Source organism: Phaseolus vulgaris, chromosome 11, assembly GCF_000499845.2.
Source record: "Phaseolus vulgaris cultivar G19833 chromosome 11, P. vulgaris v2.0, whole genome shotgun sequence".
NCBI lineage: Eukaryota > Viridiplantae > Streptophyta > Magnoliopsida > Fabales > Fabaceae > Phaseolus > Phaseolus vulgaris.
In genome coordinates this window covers 3,691,046-3,708,809 of record NC_023749.2, presented here as the reverse complement: position 1 = coordinate 3,708,809, position 17,764 = coordinate 3,691,046, and the positions used below count along the sequence as shown (strand labels likewise).

At 32.3% G+C, this 17,764-nt stretch overlaps 2 protein-coding genes across 5 annotated transcripts; one reads left to right on the top strand and one right to left on the bottom strand.

Moving 5' to 3' along the window:
* Positions 1-935: 935 nt before the first annotated feature.
* On the top strand, positions 936-3,057 carry LOC137831770 (B-box zinc finger protein 20-like). The gene is made up of 3 exons (XM_068639582.1): positions 936-1,416; positions 1,589-1,945; positions 2,681-3,057. Exons 1-3 carry the CDS (start codon positions 1,231-1,233, stop codon positions 2,909-2,911), a joined length of 774 nt encoding a protein of 257 aa, XP_068495683.1. The 5' UTR covers positions 936-1,230; the 3' UTR covers positions 2,912-3,057.
* A 2,906-nt stretch (positions 3,058-5,963) lies between these two features.
* Positions 5,964-17,764, bottom strand: LOC137819111 (kinesin-like protein KIN-7D, mitochondrial). Of its 4 annotated transcripts, XM_068622869.1 has the most exons (26): positions 17,401-17,634; positions 16,974-17,276; positions 16,735-16,832; positions 16,518-16,607; positions 16,234-16,286; positions 14,987-15,052; positions 14,612-14,665; positions 14,323-14,382; positions 13,897-13,975; positions 13,738-13,805; positions 13,394-13,450; positions 13,198-13,302; positions 12,930-13,034; positions 12,090-12,197; positions 11,819-11,950; positions 11,529-11,711; positions 10,696-10,872; positions 10,161-10,301; positions 9,358-9,477; positions 9,194-9,244; positions 8,968-9,015; positions 8,706-8,852; positions 7,682-8,407; positions 6,680-6,809; positions 6,467-6,566; positions 5,964-6,377 (listed from the first exon to the last, which is right to left on the bottom strand). In XM_068622869.1, the coding sequence occupies exons 2-25, from the start codon at positions 17,195-17,197 to the stop codon at positions 6,481-6,483; spliced, it is 3,108 nt and encodes a 1,035-aa protein (XP_068478970.1). In that variant the 5' UTR covers positions 17,198-17,276; positions 17,401-17,634; the 3' UTR covers positions 5,964-6,377; positions 6,467-6,480. The 4 variants fall into 4 exon arrangements, with proteins under 4 accessions (XP_068478970.1, XP_068478984.1, XP_068478963.1 ...); XM_068622883.1 differs by lacking the exon at positions 10,696-10,872 and having other exon boundaries at positions 17,401-17,764; XM_068622862.1 differs by having other exon boundaries at positions 16,974-17,693.

Below are 17,764 nucleotides of genomic sequence, written 5' to 3'. Positions count from 1 at the left end.
ATTCAAAATAATTCTATTATAAAATAATTTTTATTAATAATCAACAAAGAAGATACTGTTATTTTAATTGTTACAAGGGTAATAACATTATTTCTTTTCTATTCACGTAAGTGGTTGTAATTTTTTATTATCATAATTATTATTTTAATTGCGTAACAAAATTATGAACACACGCTTATATTTTCATTATTTTTATATAAATAAATATAATTATATCTATCATAGTCTTTAATTAACTTGTTGTACAAGATTGACAGTATAACTGTCATGTATTAATAATGAAGTGATGGATTAAATCAGTGATGCTAAATTTTTAATGCAATTTCACAAAATTAATTTGTGATATAAGGGTAGATTTTTGAGTAATTTTTTAAGAGTTTTATAATAAAGTTCCATACAACTTTTAAAGTTAGATTTTGCATCTTATGGAAGAAGTCGTTCAAATTACTCGGTTTGAATGATGATTATGCTTTGTTTTTGGGTTGTATTTATTATTAGTATTAATGTTTTATGAATGTTTTTTAATTGATGAAATATTTGTTTTAATTACTGTAGAAAAATTAGATTTAGAATTAATTTTTTTTGAAGGGATGCGTATGTTGATAAGTTGGTTAATTTAAAGTTTATTTATAAAAAATCATTTTATTGGTATAATATACTTTTATCTAGTTTTTTTTTAGAATTTTTTATGAATAGGTATAGAATATCTTTGTATTTTTTTATTAAAATATAAATTTTGAATTAATTTTTCAATATTTTTATATTTTTTTTTATGTAATATTGTTACTTGAAAGACTGATAGACCGAGATGTCAAGTTAGAGAAATGATTTTTTTTAAAAAATAAATATTATGTGTATTATTAGTTCACCAAAATAGTTTATGAGATGAGAGAATGAGTGATTTTTTTTTTCTATAAACAGATAAATTAGGCGTAGTTGGTCACTTCCACTTTACTCAAAGAAAGAGAAAAACACAGAAGATGGAGAGAGAGAGAAAAGATAGTTATTGATACATCCATGTCTAGAAATCCAGAGTTTTCTTTCAGATGTTCAGAAAAGACACTTAATACCCCTACCTGTTTTCTCTGGACCATTATGGTGTTGAAACTGAAAACCCCATGATTTTTTTGTCTCTATTCTCTTCACCTCAAACCTCAAAACAAAACCAAAACTCTTTGATCCAACATTCAACAACACATAGACATAAACACAACACAGCAGAAAGCAGAGATGAAGATCCAGTGTGATGTGTGTCACAAAGAAGTGGCCTCCTTGTTCTGCCCCTCAGATGAAGCAGCTCTCTGCCATGCTTGTGATAGCAGCATCCACCATGCCAACAAGCTCGCAGACAAACACAAACGCTTCTCTCTCCACCACCCCACCTCCAAAGCCACCACTCTCTGTGATATCTGTCATGTACTCACTCCTTCTCTCTTTCCCTCATCTCTAATTTTGTTTTGAAGCACTAAACTAGTCCCATATTGTCGAAGAACCAAATCTGACACAGGTTTATAATCAATTTTTTCCCACGAGTTCTTGTACTCGTTGACACCATAAAACGGCTCACGTTATTTAAATTCTTTGGCAGGAGAAGCGTGCTTATGTGTTTTGCAGAGAGGACAGAGCTCTCCTTTGTAGACAATGTGACGTTTCCGTTCATGGAGCCAACGAACATACCAAGACACACGACAGATTTCTTCTCACTGGAATAAAGCTTGGTGCCACCACCGAAGAAAGAACAATAACAACCTCTCGTAATTCTAAATTAACTGCACAAAGTTCACTCTCAAACCAAAATATTGGTTCCTCTCGCACGGTAGGAGTAACTTGTGACTCGAGTTCGGTTCCAACAAGCAGCATATCTGAGTACTTGATTCAGACCATTCCCGGTTACTGCATGGAAGACCTTTTAGATGCTTCTTTTGCATCAAATGTTTGTTCTAAGGTATGTTATTTACTTAATTTAATTTAATATCTGGGAGAACTATTGATCCTTCTGTCGTGTTCGGTCGCCTTCACACTTCTGGCTCTCCCTGACTTAGGCTCTTAGGCAGGTGTATATTTGCAGAACTTCCTCTAACGCTCAAACTCAATTGAGTATCGGTACTAGGTAGTAAGAGTACTATAGATAAATGACGGATCTTTCTCTTTGAAATGCGTAATATTTATATTAGCTTGATGAATCGCTGTTGGACTAGATTATGAGATTAGTTTGTGATTAAGGTTGTGTTAAGTAACTCTTGATCTTGAATTAGTCTCACTAATCCGATCAACCTTTGACTTGAACGTTACGTGTCGGTCGACCACGTGTGCGGCGTGATCGACCCTATCGTTTGGATCGCGGTTTGGTCCTCGAATTGGCCGAGTCATAATACTCGGCCGGTCAGTACAATATCAATCCACATAATATAAGTACGTTCACTTTATAAGTATGTTCACTTTTTTTTTATTTGAGTCCTTAAGTACATTTCTTAATATAATAACAGAATTATTTAATTACAATTTTAACGTAAGAATGTTTTATAATATATAACTAGATATAATTTTTTTTTATAATATTAACATAGATTTAAATTTTATAATATTGATTTAGGTTTAAATGGTTCTTAATACTTAACTTTAATTGAGTGACTTAGATAAAGGTTTATTTTTGTTTAACAATTTTGAAGGGTTATTTCAGGATTATGAGCAGCAATCAGCGTTTGAAAATGAAGATGATCAACTGCAATCTCAATTTACGAGTGCTTCGAATCTTTATCCTGAGATTGATTGTTTAGTTGGAGTTATGGAAATGCCAAAAGCAAAAGGTGGTGAAGAATACTCCAATTGGATTCATAGTTATGAGTACCCACCCTACAAAGTTCCCTCAATTACTCCTCCTTTGGTAAAAAGAACTAAACGCTCTCGTTAATCAACTCTCTGAAATTTTGTTATAGAATTCATATACCCTTATTTTCTTTTCTGCAATTTTTGTTTTTGTGTATACGTTCAAGACTAAAAGTTCATGGAAACCACAACTTTCTGGAGATCTTAGTGCAATGGGTCTTGTTTCCTGCATCTTTTAAAGTTTTGAAGCTTTCTTTTTTGTTCTTTGATGTTTTTCTCTTCTCAAACTTCATCTTCTTTTTTCCTTTTCTTTTTTAGAACGAAATACGCCATTTAGAAATGATATTTTGATAACCACAATAATTAAAAGTTGAGATTAGAGTCTTTTATGATATATAAGTGGCTATAATTCTTAATTTTATGAACCGATTTTAATTCTCAATTTTATGAACCGATTTTATGAGATTGAGTTAGGCTTAAAGTCCACTTCTTAATATTATATATAATTTAAATATAAATATATATAATAAAAAATAAATTTATAATTAAATGATATGAAAAAAATATTATAATAATAATATTAAGAGTTATAATATAATTATATAAAAGAATATTACTCTCCTTATCCTAGTATATTAGATTTGTTACTATTCTTTCTTAATATGGATCTATATTTTCTTAAACATCTATTTTACTAACTATATATAACAATAAAATATTATTTAATTAAATAAGAATTAAAAGTAGTAGTTAGATGGGAGGATAAATTTTGAAAGAGTGTGAAGTTATCCAGTTTAAAAAAATATTTCAAATGTTTATAGCTTGTAAATTATAAGCATAAAAATATGAATTATTTATTAATTTTGAAATAACCTTTTATTTTATTTTTAAATGTTATTTAAGTCACTTTATTCGAAGTATTTTTAAAATAAAAACAAAATAAAAAATGCTATAAAAGAAAATTAACCAGAATAAAAACGAAATTTAATAAAAAGAATTGAGTTTTTTTTTTTAAATAAATGTCAGAATCTCTTGAATCTGCTAAGATCCTTCCTTACAACTTTCAAAAAAGCGTATCAATTGACCCAATGAGCAAGGTTTAAACGAATTACCATTTTTTCCCCACAAAAACAACATTGCTTAGTTTGTGTAAAACATTTTTAAGATGTAATTTGCAAAGGATTTTTCTTGAGCTAAATTTTGCAGAAACAGGTGTCAATATTTTTAAAAATTTAAATATATTTTTATTTCTCAGAATTAAGACACTATCTATTTAGCTTAAATAATTAAAAAAAATTAACTTTCAGTCTTTCCATATAATAGGTTAATTTATTTTTTGAGATAAACCAGCTTAGTGACGTTAAATACAGAGAAACCAATGATCTCTTTAACATTTATTTTTGAAAGTTTATTAAATATTTAAAAATTGTTTTAATCCTCTAATTTGGGGTACAATTTTTTTTATACTCTAATTAAAAAATTTACTCTTTAGTCTTCCGAATTCATGAGATATGTTTAATTTGTATGATTAGAGGCTTTACTGTTTAATATAATCATTCTTTTGAATTTTCAGTAAATATAGGTAAACACATTATTGCACAACATTTACCCTTTTCACTCTATTCTCACTTTCTTAAAGTTGTCTAACCGATCATTAAAAGAATTTGTAGACTTTTTCTTACTGCAACCCATAATTTTAAAATAACCATTTTATCCTCTTTTAAAGTGAATTTCAAATTACTCGTTTAGGAAATTTTTCATAACACACTTTCCTGAAAGGGGATTTTCATAATTTTCAAAAGGAGATTTCTGAAATAAAATTTCTAGAATTAAATTTCAGAAATGCATGAAATAAATTTTTAAATAAGTTTTCATGAATAGGATATCTGAAAGACGCTTATACCTTTAATAATGAGCTTTTTGAAGAAACTTTTCAGAACACATGAAACATGTTTTGAAAAAAGTTTTCTGGAACGAGCTTTTTTTTCTAAGGCATTATCTTTCTTCTTCTACAGCACAATTCGGTCATTTTATCTAATTGAAGGCTGCAGGATGAAAAGCCAAATTTGTATCAACCAACTCGACCCATTTTCTAAACAAGATATAAACTTGTTTTTTTTTTCTAAAAGTAGCGTAATTTTATTCCAAATTTCGGCAAATAGGAATTTTTATTTATTTATTTCAGTATTTGGTTAAATTATACAGGGAGTACAATTCAATTCAAAGAAATCACCAATTGCATTCACGATTTTGGTAATTTTCAAAGAAATTATATTTGATAAATACGTGCACACGCTAATCATTTGTAAAATAAGATTTTAAATAGTAGATAATTAAACTCGTATATTTGGAAAACAAATTTTAAAGAAAATTTGAATAACTGAACTCGTATTTGACAGGTACAATTTCGGTTATATCATAATTATTTACCATGTACAACTTTAATTTAATATTTTATTTTATTTTTTAAAATAATATAATAATTTAAGAAAGATTTGATGGAAAAGATGTATAAAAATTAATAATGATAATAAAACTCTAGAACTAAGACGCTAAAAATAAATAAAAAATATTAACGATAAATCTTAACCAAAAACTTTAAACTCGGAATGATAAACAAAAAGCTTAATACTTAAAGCTAAAGTCTATAATTAATAAACGTCAAAGAAATGGTGAAACTAATTTTAGTAAATTATACCCATATATTACTAACAAATCACTCTAAATAAATATAGATAACATTTTACTACATATTAAACAATTATAGGTTAGTTTTTCGGTTTATTAAATAATTATAGGTTAGTTTTTCGGTTTATCATTTCAGATATACGATTTAAAGTTAAAAGTTTTCAAAAAGCTTAATTTCAAAAAGCAATTACACTTCTGAACTACTCTTCATCGAAAAGAAAATATGTATTCTACGTCTGTTTGGTCCGGCAAATCCATATTCTACTTTAACCAATCATTATTAACCTTCATAACAAAACAAATTGCACACAGCTTCGATAGTTTTTTCTCTTCTAGTTTTTTTTAAGTGTAACTTTAATAGTTTTGTATAATTGGCGTTTGTAAAAACTACAGCTAACCTTGGACAGATCAATTAGAAAATTTCAATTAATAATATTCTACTACATGGGTTCAAAAATAATCAAGGTACTATAAAAAATTAGCAATCATGTTTTAATAAGGGTAAAGTCAAAGCCCTGTAACACAAGATTTTTGTTTAAACAGCAAAATGTCTGAAGGGGAAAAGGAGGAAAACGTGTTCTTATACCCTAGAAAAGACAGGATTTACAACAAAAAATCTGCTGTATTACATAAAAAGAGATAGACTATGTGCAAATGTACTTCAGCAGTGTTGTTTACACCCTTTCCATTTCCCTTTTACATTCCTTTTCCCCACCCCTTGGCCTCCCCCTATTATACAATTTCCAGGGTAGTGTAAAAAGAGATATTATCGACATTCCTTTCAAACAGTTCTAAATACAAAATACTAATGAAAGAATTGCACCTGTGGCCGCACGGATATATTAGTTCAATGAGATAAAACCCTGGAAATTTTTAACATACAAAAATGAAAACATGTTATAACTTTGTACTTGCACAGCATTTTAATATGGTTTTGAAAAAATCGCAAGACCTTTATTTAACGAGTCAAGAAGTAAAAGCAAAAAGCCTATCTGCAATATTTGTGCGGCATATTGGACATTCAGAACAAGCAAGTGAACAAGATTTACACACTGCAATGGCAAACAAGAGGTTGTAATTCAGACAGAAAATAGTCGTAAAACCAAAGGAAATTGAAAAAAATGGAGGCAAGAAAGATACTTGGGCAATGTAGGAAAAGACTTACAACAAAAATGCCGGCATGGAAGAAGAATTGCTGCAGTTGACGACTCAAAGCATACTTTACAAACATGGGAATTAGTATCTCCGTTGCCAAGATGCTTGAATTCTTTTTCTCTCATCTCTTGCATTCGTGCCTAAAATAGGAAGTTACAAATAAAAAAAAGTGTAACCTATTGAACTTTTTGTAACATTACAGATTACATAACTGTACAGTAAAATTGAAGTAATTCGATGCCTTCTGAGATCTAGTCTCTCAAAAATTTGAAGATAATTTATCATGCAAAGTAAAAGTAGCACAGTCCAAACAATTCTACAGACTGCACATTGCTATAGAATTTAGACCTCCTCCTTGGTACCCAACATTTGTGACAAAGAACTGTAAAAAAGCAGGACAGTCATTGATCCTTGAGAACTTGAAAAAGATTGTTTCAGAGAAAAAAAGTGGCATCCTTGAAATTCAAAAAGTCAATCACATAATTAAAAGCAGGACAGTCATTATACTGAGAGAAGTCTGAAGCACATAATTATTTGTGCTAATTGAGTTTTAAGTTAAATAAATTTTGGTATATACAAAATTAGTCCATAATAAAATTGGAAACTCCAAAAAAAAATTCAGCATTTTTATAGGTAACATTCAATAAATATGCAAAGCTGGTCATAACAATAACTTTATTACTCTTGACGTGTTGATAAGTAATCATTCTAATCATATATTACAAGTATGCTACCACAAATTCACATATTTATTAAATATTGAATATAAAAATATATAGGTAGCAATTTTAACAGAGTAAATTTTGGAGTTAGCAAAAATTTATTTATCCCTAGGTTTTTCAAACAAAAAATGTGGGAGCGAGATCTAGACTTCCAAATGTGTATGTCAAGGAATAATTTATGGCTATTTGACAACTGACACTATAAAATACTTAGAATCTACAAAAAAATAGTCAGTTTCACATTTTCGATGTTGAAAGAAACAAAGAAATAAACGTAGTTTGGGTGTTACCTTAAGGCGAACAACCAAAGGTTCTTCATTGGTTATTTCCTTTTCTGGTATTGATAAATCTAAAACCTGCTCCTTGGGGACAATACTACTTTCAATGTCAATACTTTTCAGATCTTCTACATGAACTTCCTCGTCACATTTTTTTATTGATTCTGGCATGGCAGTACTTTCTTTCTTTAACTTAGCCACAAGAACCCACATATTTGCTAAATCATTCTCCAGCGAGGCTTCTCTTTTTTTGGCCTCTTCAACCTTTTTCCTGTACTCGTCTTCCAGAAATTCCTTCTCAGATAATGCAGCCTCAAGAGCTGCCTCTCGCTGTCTCCTAGCCTGCAGTTCCATCCTCAGATCATTAGCATCAAGATTCCATGACTCAAACTCATCCATACCAACTCCGAAACTTTCATTAGCACGGCTTGAAATTCTTCCCTTCCTCCCTGATCGTGTATCATTGTATTTGCGGGTAACACCATTAACTGTTTGTACAACAGAATTTCGAGTGTTGGCCTGGTCTCGTGCAGCCATCAATTCCTTTTCCAATTTTGCATTCTGCAATGAAAGTTTGGTAACTTCCCCAGCTAAATTCTTCAACTCCACAGCAGCAGCAGAAGCCAGTTCTTTGGCATAAGAAGCCTCTTCAGAGAGTTTCTGATTCTGTACATGCAACCCGCTATTCACTTCTGATAATTGAACCTGTTCGAGCTTCAGCTTTTCATTTTCAATCTCCTGAATAGTGAAGAAATATGTCAGGCAATTCAATCAAACCAAAGCTGTAAATTAGACAAAAAAAATTAGCTATTGCAGATTCTAGTAACTGCAAATATCAACAGCATCCTTAAAATTGATTTTAAATAATAATACTTCATTTTATCACTTGTAACTAACGGAATGAAGGCAGAGGAAGTATGCAGACAAGTAGGGAAGCAATAACCAAGTAATGATAAAACGAAAACCAAAGGAAAGGATGTAGAAAGCACATAATCCTTTTAACCATGCGGCCTCAAAATAGTGAAGTAATAGTTACCTGGGATTGTATTTTCCTTTTCAGCTCATCAATGTGTTCTCCAAATTGACACTGATCAGTAAGCATTAACGAGGTACCACTAGGGACTGTTGCCAGTTGATGCTCTAGCAGCTTCACCTTTTCCCACAATTCTCTATTTTCGGAACACTGCCACACAAAAATAACAAAAGAACGGATGTCAACATTTTCATAGCAATAAGCGGTTTCTGCTGCATCTTCAACTTTAAGGATGAAGAAAGCAACCAAAAAGATAAACACGTACCTTATTATCTAACTGTTCTTGAAGGACACGGTTGTCTGCCGATTTTATCTATAGAGATATATTAAAAAATATAAGTTATTATAAGCTAATAATCATTGACTAGATAATTCATAAACTCATATATCATGGAAATTGTAAAATGCAATGAAAAATACTAGTTGGAAAATATCAGTGGGTACAACGTACTGGAAATAAATTGATGACTCATGGTGAATAATAGACATACCTCCAGCTCAAAGGCCTTTTCATCACACTGCGTCATTAATCTTGTGATTGTCTGTTATGACAAAACCACAAAGAAATCAAAATTAAAATTACCTGCTGCATTTATACAAATACAACTTTCCAGTAAATTAGGATGCCAAAGAATTTCAATATCAAAATTGCCACCTGCTTCATTTCAACCAGAGACGAGTTAGCTACGGAAGATTCACCACTCTCAATTATTCTTTGCTCTAAAATGTTCATTTGCTTCCTTTTTGCTTGGATCTCTTGTTCTAAGTTCTCAATCTGTAATAAGAAATTCACATATTCCATATAAAGGGTTTCTACCAAAAACTTAAATCTGCGATGTGTCATATCAATTAGAGCTAGGTACAGAACTTGTTGTAACGTGGAGCATCGATGCACTTCAATAAAATTTGCATAGATATGTTTGTAGAAAAATGTGCAGTCAGTGCTTTCAGTTTAATTACGTAATATTAGTATATTCATATTTATGGGATATATTATAAAAAAAAAATTGTCAAACAAATTGTGTTGGCACAATTATAAATACTTTTTGAATTGCATAAACAAAAAAATAAAATTTATTTCACTTTTATTTTTATCATAACTTTCGATATTGCACACAATATATGAAAGAAGCGTGCTTCAAAACTTCAATAAAGATAAATTTGAAATAGTAGAAATAAGTAGTGAATAAAATAATTTAAGAAGGAAGGAGTGGCAGAAGGGCTTTCAACTCCAACTTTGCATTCTGCATTGGAAGTCTGCTAACTTCCCAAGCTAAATTCTCGCTGCCATAAGAAACGTAAAGTAGGAGGTACACACATGATTTCAATACGTCGCAATTTTTGGCACATCCGCCACGATGCTGTATTGCTTGTTTTTACGGAAAAATTAAAGCATCGAAAATACATTATTAGTTCTTCTCCGCATTTACAAACATGTTTGAAAGCTTCGCAGAATACCTGTATTTTGGAGCTTTCAGGATCATTTACAGACTGCTCCATTAAGCGTTTCAGAGTGCTGGTGCTGAAAGCAATATCTCCAGCAAGCATTTTGACTTGCTCGACAAGAAGATCCATCTCATCAGATATTGTCATCCCTCCCTACAATTTAATATGTAGTCAGAAAGGAGATTTAAAAAGGTATATTAGAAAACCACTTTTGAAGAAAGAAAATACTGTGAGATAAAATAGTCAGCAGAAAGGCAATACTTTTTTAAAAACATCGCAGCGATGGATACTATGTCAGTATTTACACATAAACATTAAAATAAAAGAAATCGTTCATAAGTCACAAGGGAACCCCACAATCACGGCATCGGCTGAGTTTGAGGCTTTAACTAGCTTTTGAAATTTTGATAGGCCCTCTAATAACTTCTCTATGCATTATTTTAACCAGGACTGTGACACGTTCCCGCAGATGAGGCATTTAACATGCAGATTATGGAATGAGACAAGCAAACAGATATTTTGAGGGGGAATGGGAACATGAATCTACCGCTGGTAGTTGTATCAAATCAGTGATGGTACTGCTAGTTGGGGAGAGTTCTTCATTCCGTCTACTTGACGATCTTATATGTCTAACATCATGAGACAGATCAGATGACACATTGGAAACATCTTTTTGACTCTCATTTTCAATCAAAAGAGATCCATCACGTAGGGCATCATAATTCTGGAAGAAAAAAGGAATAAGCTAGGTTTATATGGAAGGAAGATATTTTTCTGATAATAACAAATACTTAATTCACATAATTATGAATAACCAACTCAACCTGAAAGCGTAGAGGCTTAAGAATGATTTATATCACATACCCCTCACCAGAACAACGCTATTTGTGCTTGAAATATGGACAATGCTGACGCTAGATTTAACTTGCTTAAATTTAATTACGAAGAAAAGAGTAGCAAGGATAAAATACTTGACCACTTCATTAAAAACATTTACACTTCAATATATTGCGAGTGGGGATGAAAATTGGCCAAAACTGCTTGTGAAGGCCAATGGCCTAGCCTATATCCGATAGGCTCAGGTCAAGTAAGACTTACTATATAGGCAAGCTCAATTTTTTTCTTAAAAGTTTATTTAATACTAAGATTGTTTAAACAGCTTCGGTCCTAAATTTAAGAATGCAAATATCTAACTAACTAAGCCTAAAATGAGCTGCTCGAGGAACTAAGATAGGGCCATATTTATAACAAGAAACCCAATCTGCACAAAAATATTGCATTAAATCATGATAAGGAGCTCAAAGAAATTGTACTTTAGAGTGGTTATTATTTCAAAAAGACAGTCAAACACACTTCACACCGATTGAAAGAAACACTCACATCATCCTCGCCAACAGAGTGACTCTGATGGTGACTGGTAGCTTCAGTTACATATCCCGGAATTGCATTCTTTGATGAAACCAGAATGAGCTTTGTTAGCTTCTGGATCCGACTCATAAGAGCAACCTTCGCTTCTTCCTCTTCTTCTAATCTTGATTGCATTTTAACTTGACCTTCTTCCAACTACGCATAGTTGTACAAAATTAGAATCAGATCTCGAACACAAATACAAAAAAAAAAAAAAACGAGTAAGAAATGAAAAATGAAACAATTCCGGGGAAACTAAAAACCTTTTGTTTTAAGCTCATAATCTCCTCGTGGTTGACACCAATTTGCATTCCCTTCTTAAGCTGATCAAGTTCATGTTTAAGAACCGAAATTTCTCTCTGGTATTTCTTAATTAGAGATTTTTCGTCAATGATCTGTTTTAACAAAATATTCAATAATCGATCACGAACCTCGTCGAGATGATAATAGTCACGCAGTTCTTTTTTATGAATAATAGCCAGACTGATGTGGCTAATTAATAGATATTCAGTGACACAAAAATATAAACCAGACCTTATTACGTGAGGCATATATTTCTACTCGCTTGGCCCTGCTAGCAAACTTCAAGGTATTATGAGTTTCTTCCATATTACTGGATGCTGGAGTTACGGTGCAAATAAGCTGAAATTTCCATGTTAAAGACAACATTAATATGGTGCAATGGTGCTCATGCAGACATTCTGACGTACTTTTTTCAAATCCATTACGGTAAATAAAGTGAAAGGAAATAGTTTCAAAAGACCATGCCCTATTTAAAGAGTCTATTGCAATAAATTGGGATTCAAATTGAAATTGTCATGCTAATTCCGAATCATAGAACGTATCAAATCATAAAATACAAAAACAAAATCTTGAAATGTGTCAAATGATAAAAAGATGTATAATGCTTAGTATAATAAATTTAAAATCACAAAACTACTACTTAACCACAATTTTCAGAAAAACAAAATCATGTCATAACTGTGTGAAGCCTTTATTTCAAAAGACTGTCAACAGCAATTAGGCAGCCAAATTTAATGTATAGTAATAGAATGAGTAAGTAATGGTCTGAAACCTATTTCAAAAGAATAAAAATAGAGCATCAAACTGATCGACTAGGATGTGCATTTCAATAGGGCTTCTCCAGTTCCTCTTTACAATCTAAAGCTTGACTTCTTCATTTCATTGATGAGTATGTTGAATGTACAATAAATGGTTATAACGGAGTTTCTATTATTCTTATTCATATTAACAACCACTTGAAGATTAATTTTCATGACCAAGATGTCTCAACAATTGTGCAAAATTAAAAGGGACACCAACAAATAAAGATTTTATTTTATCATTAAAAGTGTAGTAGAATCCCAAACTCACTGAAACGTGGCCATGCCCACTAAGTGAAGACTGCAGGAGGCGAGTAAGCTTTGAATCACGATATGGAACATGAGATGCTTTCCCTTCACTTAATTTTCCAATAACCTTTAAATTGAAACCATAAAACCAAGGCTTTCAGAAGGTAGAATTTGTGATCTTTGGCAAAAAGATAAATAGTAGATTATCTAACTAGTGACCAGGTTACTACAAAAAAATCATAAAAAGTATTAATAATAGACAGCAAATATAGGACATGAAAGACACCTACTGTTCCAAGTGTCAGAAGACTTTTGTTTATGTAAGATCCTTCTTTCCTTCTCAATCCAGTAGTTTCAGTTTTTGAGCTCTCGGATCCCGCAAGATCAATCAAGTTCTAATCGGAGAATTCAAGTACAAAAATAAGAATAGCAGGCAATGTGTTTGTGTGCATGTTGTCTGAAAAATTCTAAATAATGTTCACATACAAGCTGAGAGAAGATCACTCCATCATAATCTTCACCATGGGCACTGCTTTCAATCATCTGCGAATGAATTGGAAAGCAATAACAATGCAGGTTAGAAGGGAAACAAAAAATGGCTTACCAAGGTCCAGGTATCCAAATACATTAGCTGAGGAAAAATTAAACATTTAACCAGCATGCAGAAAATGCAATTAACCATCTAAGCAGAATGTACGAGTGCAACACAGCCATTAAAAAACCCGAGGCCTCAAGCTGTGATGTAGATATATTTCCTTTGACAATTAGACCCCGTGTACAAATGTTGCTTCGACATAAAATTTGGATACGGTAATTCCAAGAATGCTTACAAGTGTAAAAATCGTGTGACTTCGGCTGCTGAAAAGATTAAAATTATTTGATCCAACATGACGATGCTCTGCCATTAAATAACATCCAAATTAATAAAGGAACATTTAACCGAGTAACCAACAATATAGGAAAATTTAACTCTCAGTATCAACTTTAACCTTCCCCAGCAGCAATAAAGGAAAGGGCATGTCCAGGAGACAAAACAACTTCTTCCTTTATGCCCTCCACATAAGTTCCCTGAAACACATACCAGCATAAATCACTGGTCATGTCTAGAACTAGTCTTAATAAAACAAGAAATTTGATTGAAAAGTTCAAAACTAAAAAATGTCTAGATTTTATTCCAATAACACGTGTCCTTGAATTATCTTGATGGAAATTTAACAGAAACGTTAGCACTATCAAAAAAGCTATTAATATAAAGTTCTTATATATGACATGACACGTTGCAAAGGCAGCTAGAAATATCGGTTAAGCGTATTGAAAGAAAATTGAGAACAGTGTAGAAAGGAGTTCATTTAAAGATCTGGGAAGAATTAATATAAGTAATTTTAATTTCAATTGACTAAAAATAAGTAAGAAACCTGTGCATCTTCTCTAACACGTAAATTTTGGCCAGTTGGGTCGAGCAAATCATTTATCACCTGATAGAAGCAAAGAAACAGGGAAAACGTCTATCAAAACAAATAAGAAAAAGATGACATATATTAGACAGTGTAAAGTGTAACGTGACCAGCAATATCTCAAAATGCAGATCCTGGAAAAATATAATTGAGGTAAGGCCGAAAGTGTTGCATTTAATGATGAAATATGTTTTGACATGTTCAGAACACAGAAGGTGGGAAGTGTGAACACAATTTGTTCCGTTTTTACCTCATTGTATATTTCTAGATATGAAACTCGGAGTAAGAACTCTCTTCCTGGAGTCTGCATTAAAAGCAATTAGTTATTCAAAACTGGTAATCATAAATAAAATAAGTTCTGACTAAGATATCTTATCAAGAGTCAAGACATACAACTCATGTATTTTGGGGGAATAAACGGTGTGCATGGCAAGTAGATGCCTATTTGGCCACAAGTATGGCACACAAAGCAATAGAAAATTGATAATAACAGATACAAAAGACACTGTCAAGTTCAAAGCATGATATTATAATGAATAACAATGGCGCCACACAAGTATTTCTAAATAAACCCACATATAACAATGACTTCATCAACATTTACTAAGTTAGCATGAAAGCTCACATCTTGGATAATGCTGAAAACATCTTTGATAGCCAGCGGTATGATACCAGGACAATTTTGGTCTCCCTGAAAATATCATTATTAAAATGCAAATCAGAAACACAACTTTAAAGATCACATAAATTTATAAAAGTACACCATGAAAAAGATTCTAGAGAAAGAATGAATTGGAAAGGCAAACAATAATTATGGTATGGTAAATATCTGTAAGACTTCAGTGTCATCCAAAAGTTTGAATCCCAAATCCTGGTACTGAATTTCAAAATTTAACGTACAAAGTTGCAATATTGAATTACATTAGATCTACTTGAAACCATATAATATGTAACAAGCAAATCAACCTTAAAAATGGCTGCTAGTTTCATATGATAACTAATGATCTACTCTCAAATCAAAAGTTTCAGTTCCACCGTCAAGTACACGACCCTTGACAAAGCTAATACATTGTATCTTTATATGAATAAATCTCTATTTTCTGTTAACGAATTGGACCTTTTATCAAGCAAAATAATATAAAAAGTAAAGGCTTACAAGAAAGTTGCTTTCATGTATTGTATTAGAAAATTGAAAACAGAACAAATTCGTTCAAACTACCACCGTTAAAGGTTATTCACTCACAAGGACAAAGAAAAATATAAAATAGTATCCATAACCAGAAAATACACATTGAACTAACTTATCTTCATTAAAATACCAAAAGTATTGTCGCTTCATTAATATATTTTTATCATTCCCCAAAATAGGCTGAACCAACATGGACTTAGTGAAGATATTAAGAGATATGGAAAAAGGTGGAAAAAAACATAATTAAGTATCAGAAAAATAGCTCATACAATGAGAGTGTAAAATATTTATATATTGTCATTCAATCACAAATTAATAATGTATGGTAACTTAATTAATTTTTAAAATAAATATCTCAAAAATCATATCTACCATAATTTTCAAATGTGTAATAATTCTTATATTAATAATATATAGAAATTAATCCCATTAAGTATTTTATTAAATCCTTAAGCTAAAGATAAATTGAAACAAAACAATTTCTAAACAGTCAGATAGTTTTGAATCGGAGAGAGCGTGAATACAATAACCCGTAATAAATATCTGCATAATTACTGAATTAAATGACTGACGTTATGTTACAATGTGATGAAGAGATAAAACACAGATATTTGACTTTCAAAGTATAAACCCAGATATCAAAGATTCAAAATCAATACATTAATTTTAAAGGTGACACTTACATGCATAGTATGTGTCTTACCACTACTCGTCACACCGTATGCAAACACAGTTCCTGCAATGTTTATCATAAGTTATCTTCCAAACCCAGCAAACTCCACCAGCACTAAACACATAACCAGTACGTATTAACCATTGAAATCTAGCTACTAACTATATGCATCAGTAGAAACTAAAGCAGCTTCCATCGAAGAAATAAAATGACTCTGCAATTGCTACTAATTGGACACTGCCAAAGGCAGTACATTCCCGCTGTCAAATATTGTCTTGAATCAAGAGTTCATACCATTTACACCGTCCATGGCAGACTTCACCACGGGTTTGGCAGCTACCTCATACACCTCGTCGGAATTTGTATGCGGTCCGAACACTCTATCTGCCACAAAACAATTCAGAATTCTAACATCCACGTCCATAATTTTCTACACGGAGAGAAAAAACCTAACTGCTCACTAGTAGTTCCCCAAAAAATCACGCTAAGAGAAGTTCGAAATGAAAAATACCAAATGCATAAGCAGTAGCTGGATTATACTCGTTCCTCACAATCTTATCACCATCCGCATACCACGCGATCTCGTCTCCTCTCTGGTACTCTCTTTCACTGCAGCCAAAAAACATCGTAACAACTCATTCGATCACAGACAAATAAAGGCGGAAAAAATAGAAACAAACCGAACGATTCGGTTTCTCTAAAACTCACAGCTAATGGATCTGATTTCACAGCTACAGATCTAAGCATTACCTCAACGGTCTGAACCGAATCGTGGCCGAAATGCTATCCCGAGACCTGGAAGGATCCACAGGCTCCATGATCACCTCGTCCTCCATTCCGAACTCCACCGGCGAAGGATTACCGTAACCGTAGCAGATTGAATCGCTGCGACCGCGACTCGGAGTCATGGACGGACCGCCACCGCCGCCGGAGTTGTAAAACGACGACGTGGAAGAAGAGCAGGAGCGAGGCATTACGCGTCCGTTGGTGAAGGAAGAAGTGGAGGAGGAGGAGGAGTGAGGAGTGGAGGGTTTGCGGTGCGAAAATGGCGAGCTGCTCCTTGCACGTGAGGACGAGGCCATGAGTTGACTCACCGAGTTGGTGAGTCAATAGAAACCAGCGAAATACGAATTAAAGAGGGAACACGAGAAGAAGAATAGAATGTGTCAGAACTCACATGGCGATGGAAAGAAAAAGCGAAGAACATTTAGCTCTCTTTCTTCTCTTTTTCTTTATTTCCTGCTTTGAAGCTTTGATATATGATTATCACATACAGTGTGTTTCGTTTTCTCTAAGACGAGGCGAGTTGCAGAGAGAGAGAGAGAGAGAGAGAGAGTGGGTGAAGAAGATGGTGAAAATGGTGAGAAAATGTAGGGCATGGTCTCAGTTCAAATTTTATTTTCTTCATTGTAATTTTAATTTTATTTATTTATTTTTTATAGGAGAAATATAAAAAATGATTTAGAAATTTCCAAATGCTGACGTGGCGGATGAGGAGGTTGAGATGGGTTTTTAAACTAAGCGGAACAGTGGAAGTGCCC